General features: G+C 35.1%; 1 protein-coding gene across 1 annotated transcript; it reads right to left on the bottom strand.

The window, feature by feature from the left end:
• Positions 1-4,668: 4,668 nt before the first annotated feature.
• On the bottom strand, positions 4,669-6,061 carry LOC141389390 (complex I intermediate-associated protein 30, mitochondrial-like). Its single transcript, XM_073960838.1, is given in 4 exon segments — positions 4,669-5,125; positions 5,186-5,371; positions 5,435-5,635; positions 5,637-6,061. Coding segments are annotated over 4 exon segments (900 nt in total). The 5' UTR covers positions 5,919-6,061; the 3' UTR covers positions 4,669-4,894.
• Between the last annotated feature and the right edge of the window lie 783 nt (positions 6,062-6,844).

Below are 6,844 nucleotides of genomic sequence, written 5' to 3'. Positions count from 1 at the left end.
TGTTTAAGTTCATGGCTATGATTACCTAAAAGAAATTTAACATGTAGCTCTAAAAAATTTTAAAGACGAAGAAAACAAAGGCAAAGTGCATAACAAAAAAAAAAAATCGATCATTGAGAAAATGTAATAAGCAAATAAGTAATACTACTCTGTAACATTCGAAAAACCAATTCACATAGGGCTAGAAGTGGTAGGCACCGCTGACACTCCAAAAGAAACGCCTTGATCCAAAAGATCTGCACACTGCCCCACGTCGAGAGTACCATTGGTACCATTAGGGAATGTCACAAACACTTTTGGGATGTCTGCATTGTAAAGTTTATATTTCTGAATTTTGTTTTCTCTTCTCAATCTACGACATAAGAACAGAAGCTTGGAGGCCGCTTGATGCAAGTGATCATTTAGGTATACTTTGTTTCGCACCTCACCACCAAGAATGTCCGACAGTGTTAAGTGACATCCCTTGTTGTAGTTTGCCATAATTGAGTCTCTGGTATAAACGGAGTTAAATTTAACTAGGACTGATTTCCCCTGTGACATATAACAAGTGTGTTGTATATCTGACTGATTCAGATTCACGTTACATAACTCCGCAATTTTAATAACAGGCTCTCTTAAGTCATGTATGGCATTCGGGAGTCCATTTATCACAATATCAGCCCTATTCAGTCTTCTTCGCTGTATATCACTTTGGATTTCCAAATCTTGAATTTTTCTTGCATACATTGCTTCAAATTGTTTACCAACGGCAAAACAATTTTTAACATCTTCCTCAATTTTACGTATTTTAATATTAAGTTCTGTTTTTACTGCATCTAACAATTCGTCCATTTTGTCTTTAATTCGGACTATCTGGCTCTGGATGTCTTCATTCAATGTCGAGTAATTATTTTCAATAGAAGATGAAAATTCAGCAAAACGTTTACGCCATTCATCGCCCAATTCCACAGCGTTATTGCACGACGCATCTGTTGTGTTTTTGATAGGATTTGCGTTTACTGGTTTGTTGAGACATTTAGGGCATTTATATAAAAACATCTTGCTTTTATGTAGGAAAGAATGTTGTTCTTTTGTAACTTTTGCACACGCAATGTGGTAGAATTCATCACACATGAAGCATCCAATGCTATTCTCATTAGCCTTAACTCGCCTCTGGCATTTGGGACAAGTATATATCTTAACAGGCATTTTAGTAGGCATTATGGGTGGGAGGATGGATATATAAACAAACGTAAGTATTTTCTCAGCGTATGGGGAACAAATCTAGTTTAGTAAAAACTCTCCGATTTTTTTGAAATTTTTTCCAGAGGTAGGTATTTTTACGCTGATTACGGGAATATAAAATTTTCTTGGGGGACGGACCCGGTTACCCGGTTATTCGACCCGAAAGTCCGGGTACCCGGTACCCGATAGACCCGGTTCTACTGAACCGATTCTTACAAAATGGGTATCGTTGGAAAGCTTATGAAAATACCTATCCAACAAGTGGTCTTATGATGGGGTTATCTCCAGGGGTTCAGAAGTTATAACCAAAATACCTCTTTTTGGACCCGGGTTTTTCCATAAAACCCTCAAAAAGTCGAAAAAGGGCCCATTATGGGTGCTCAATTAATTCACGTAATTTTATAGCTCATACTTCAACCTTTCCAAAATGGTGCCATTTGTTATAATACCTTCACTGGGTCCAGAGTTTTTCTAAATTCATCACTTTTTTTAAGTAAATTTTTTTCTAAGTAGCCGGCCTTCGGCCGGGGATTTAAGACTTTCTCCTATGGACAAGTTCAAATCGAGGGAATGGGAACACATTTTCTTTTAAATTATAAATTTTCTCTAAGTAGCCGGCCTTCGGCCGGGGATTTAAGACTTTCTCCTATGGACAGGTTCAAATCTAGGGAATGGGAACAACATTTTCTTTCAAATTATAAATTTTCTCTAAGTAGCCGGGCTTCGGCCGGGGATTTAAGACTTTCTCCTATGGACAGGTTCAAATCTAGGGAATGGGAACAACATTTTCTTTTAAAGTATACATTTTCGCTAAGTAGCCGGCCTTCGGCCGGGGATTTAAGACTTTCTCCTATGGACAGGTTCAAATCTAGGGAATGGGAACAACATTTTCTTCTAAATTTTAAATTTTTCTCTCATTCTAAGGTCAATATCTCTGGACCCAGTGAAGGTATTATAACAAATGGCACCATTTTGGAAAGGTTGAAGTATGAGCTATAAAATTACGTGAATTATTTGAGCACCCATAATGGGCCCTTTTTCGACTTTTTGAAGGTTTTATGGAAAAACCCAGGTCCAAAAAGAGGTATTTTGGTTATAGCTTCTGAACCCCTGGAGATAGCCCCATCATATGACCACTTGTTGGATAGGTATTTTCATAAGCTTTCCAACGATACCCATTTTGTAAGAATCGGTTCAGTAGAACCGGGTCTATCGGGTACCGGGTACCCGGATTTTCGGGTCGAATAACCGGGTAACCGGGTCCGTCCCCCAAGAAAATTTTACATTCCCGTAATCAGCGTAAAAATATCTACCTATGGAAAAAATTTCGAAAAAATCGGAGAGTTTTTACTAAACTAGATTTAAGCCATATATGAGAATATTTCTCTTTATTTGTCTTTGCGTGCAGGAACAACAAAAAATTGTCACATTAAAGCAATGGTGAGCAAAATAGGAAAAGAGAATATTTAAGGGAGAATTATTATTTAATTTTTCTTGTTATTTCTTTACATATTTCCAAATTTTTAAGCATTAATGTTGTCTATAATCGTTGTACAAATGAATTATTAAAGAATAATTACAAAAAATACTTAAACGCCCAAGAGTTGTAGAATTAATTAAATTAAGAGTATTTTAGAGCATCCACCAGTGGATGGCCGTGCACACGTCTGCATTAAAGACTCCCAAGACTGCACGTAACCAGGGGTGTCAAGTTGGTGGTTTTCCCGCTACTTGTGGTGATTTTTGACGTACAAAAACCACTGTTTAAGCAGTAATGTCAACTGTTTGAAGGTAAAAATCGCTACAGACCTATGGTGCGTATGTGGCTGTAGCGATTTTTACCTCGGAAGAGTTGGCATCCCTGCACGTAACAACAGCAGCAACAACAACAACAAAGTACAAGCAGCAAGACAACTTTTAATATGCAGACCACCAATGCAGAAAAGTGGGCAGGCATACAAAACCAATACGTTGGAAAAGAGTAAGTTACCAGCAGCACAGCTGCGACTTCCAAAATTAGTTTCTGTTTGAACTTCAACCAATACGCATCAATATCAATTAGATGGCGGCAAATCGTTTTTGTTTATTCCTTTTTTCTTCTTCTTCTTTTTGTGATGCAGTAGCAAGAAAACTACTCTTTTATTATAATACAATTTGAAACGAATTTAATCCAAATTCGATCTGCACAACGTAAATAATGTTCACTTTTAATTTTTTTTTTTAACACATTGAACTACTATTAAACTTTGTTTTCCAAGTTTTTCTTTAAAATTTTACGAGCGCGAGTTTATTTACAAGTTATTCATTGTAGGGTTGCCAGATAATGCCAATAAATATTGGGTGACTTGGAAATTGCACCCTAGATTTCTATTCTATACACAGATCCACACAACATTAGATCTGTTCCAGAACTAAAAAGTTTTTACAATTTTTACCACTTTTACGCATTTTGCGTTCCCGTACACAAAATTTATATGAAAATCGTTTACGACTTTTACAAGTTTTACGACTTTTACCACTTTATAAAGTACGGGAACAGGCCAATTGTTTGGCATGTTGAAATGCTTACTTCAATACAAAGGCCAAAGCCAAGCCATATCAGAACATAGTATCCCAAGCTGCGAAACTGCTGTGCAGAATCAGCAGAAGATAACTTATCCGAGCTGTACAATACCAACAAGGTTTCGGAAAAGTCGATTGATATTTTAACATACTCAGAAGTATTGTGTTTACTTATTTTCTTTAGATCCGAGGCTGAGGGTATTTCTGTCGGCACAGCTGACTGATACTTTTTTACTTGCTAATCGCTGGTATTTCGTGAAGTAAAAAAATCAGTGTACATGACATTGATACATCTACATGTGAAAATTTGGATATGTTTGATTAACTTTTCGCATGAACCGCGATACCAACTGCGAAAAAGTTTAACGTATCGACTGTGGGAGATGGTCAAGACATCAGCGGAAAATATACTATTGAAATTTTGAGAAAAATCAGAGCAATTGGAAATAAATCCCTACATAGACTTATTGCAACAAACGTTCAAAAGCTTCCACAAACAAGCGATACCATGGCCAGCAATCTGTAAAAGCACATTGTTCGGGTGAAGCACAGAAGCAAGGCTTTTTCCTCAGAAAAAGACAACAATGTTGCAATTATTCGTCTGAATAATGACCGTACAAATTAAGTGTGGCTACGAAGATAACGTGTGGCTAGGTCCGGTTACCGAACAAATGCTCTGTTCATCACAGTAAGTACATATTAATATTTTGTCAATACAGTTACTGTTATTAGCTTAAAAATTCTACCCCTTGTTATTACTCATACCCCCATTATTATAAGTCTTCTTTTGTTAAAGTTTCGATTTAACGAACATATTTATAGCGTTCCGGTTAACTTAAAGTTAAAAGTGATGATTCAATTTCAAGGAGGAGCATCTTGGCATTAACTTTCAATGTAATAATTATATTTTTAATGCCTCCAAATTGGTTTGTTTTGCATTTTCATATCCATCAGATAGTAAAAGAACACATATAATAATGGCCCATAAACAATTAAAAATTAATCACTCTTATATACAAATAAAACCTTTTTTTTAAATTTGTTTTTAACATTTCTTTACAAACAATAAACTATTTTTACCAAAATAATGTCGGTATTGTTTCACAAACTATGTACCAACAATATACTTTGGAGTTGTATACATTTCATAGGCAAATTCTTCATGGTGGCTAGGATCAAATTCTAGACCAACATAATCAATTTCTAAATTAAATGGACCATCCATGCCATTTTTAGCTGCAACAGAAAAACCAAAGTGGGTTATGCGATTTAATTGTATGGCCTGTTGACGATCTTGTACACGCCCCTTAGATGAGTAGAAGAATTTCGAAAAAGGTATCTGAAATAAATATACATTTTATTTTACTCTATTTGCCTTTATAAATATTAAGTGTATTACCTTTGCAATTTGCCAATGAGGTCCTCCACGGGTGTATAAAGCATAGTGGTAAACATCATTCCACATCAAATCGGAATAACCTTCACAATGAAGATTAATTAAATAGCTGCGGCCATCACCACGTACTTTTAAGACCAGCATATTATACTGACTCCAATCGTAGGTTGCTTCACGCTTAAAAGATTTCTGTGGAAATAAAAATATAAAATTATTCCATAGAAAAATAAATTTTGTTTCTTTTTAACTTACCCTAACTCTTTTTGTTCTTATATTGGCATAACCAGTCCTTTTTATAACACCATCCTTAATGTGTTCGGAATTTACTACACCATGAAAGAGTCCAGCTCCTGAATTACTTAATTCTAACTTGGCTGTACTTTTACCCTCATTATGATCCATATCGGTGGTTACAACCCATTTGTCTAGCGAAGATTTATCTTTGAAATTAAAAAACAATATCAGTTTATCCGGGACGAAAAACCAACAGTGGATCTGATTCAAATTTTTCTTTCATTTCTTCTTTCCACATACTAATTTCACTTTTAAGTTCTTTAAGTCCCTCCATTATCATTTGCTTTTTTGATGGTTCCGGCAAGGCTGTTTTATATCCAGATTTTTTCTCACGTTCCCAAAACGTCTGACATACTTGTGTCGTATGTAGAAAGGCAGCTTTTTCGCCAATGCAATTGGGCAGTAATCGTAGGGGAATACTGACACGTTTTAAACAAAACATTTTATTTGAATTTTCCGTGAAATTCCAGCAGCAAAATATTAAATTTCCAACATCACACTTTTATTTACAAACAACACAATAACGTAACCACACAGGTTACGAAGACTTGCAAATGAAAGTGGTCTCCGGACACAGGAAGACTTCTGTTGGGCCAAAAACATTAAGTAAACGTATCAATGAAGGTTCTACCTGTGATATTATACTTATTTCAATCGTAAACTAATACATAATTTATAATTAATAAGTATTAGTTAATTAGAATTATTTAAAATAAAAATTTTCGATTTAAGTGAGCTACCTTTCAAATGTTATTCGTCACGAACAGCTGTTTTATTTTTGCAATACAATATGTTAAAACGACCTGAAGGTGATTTATATTACACGATCTACTTAGACTTTGGGTCGTGGTTACACTGCTGTAGGTTGATGCGTTTTTGGCATGATGAAATTATAAGGTGGCGTAAAACGGCCAGCTGATTGGTTTCAATCTGTCAAATATTTTGTTATTGTGAATAAATTGTATGAAAACGTAAACAAGCACTTTGACATAGTGAAGAATTTTCGACCAAAATAGAGTTGTTGTGCTACTTACGTGACCTGTTAAATAGATCTTGGTTTTTGGTAATTCAATAACTTTGTTCCTTTACTTTTTAATAGTGAATGTAGCAAAAGAGAAAACTGTCAAAATTGCTCTCAGGTAACAAGTTTTGCACAAAAGTAAAGGAACGAAAAAATAGTGTATCTTTTTACTTACTAAACATTTTTTCAGCAACTTTTCCTTTATACAACTGTCAAAATCTGCAACATTAGTAATATTTTTAATAAATTATCTTTCGAATTGAGCTGTTTTGACCTAAGAGGTACATTGAAAAATTAGTAATCCACCGAAGTTCCACATATTCACCATTATGCTACGTTTCACGGGT

The sequence above is a fragment of the Musca autumnalis genome, unplaced genomic scaffold (assembly GCF_047663935.1).
Source record: "Musca autumnalis isolate F117 unplaced genomic scaffold, ASM4766393v1 scaffold_1, whole genome shotgun sequence".
Lineage (NCBI taxonomy): Eukaryota > Metazoa > Arthropoda > Insecta > Diptera > Muscidae > Musca > Musca autumnalis.
Note: the sequence above shows the minus strand (reverse complement) of the source record. Positions and strands in the feature narration are given on the sequence as shown.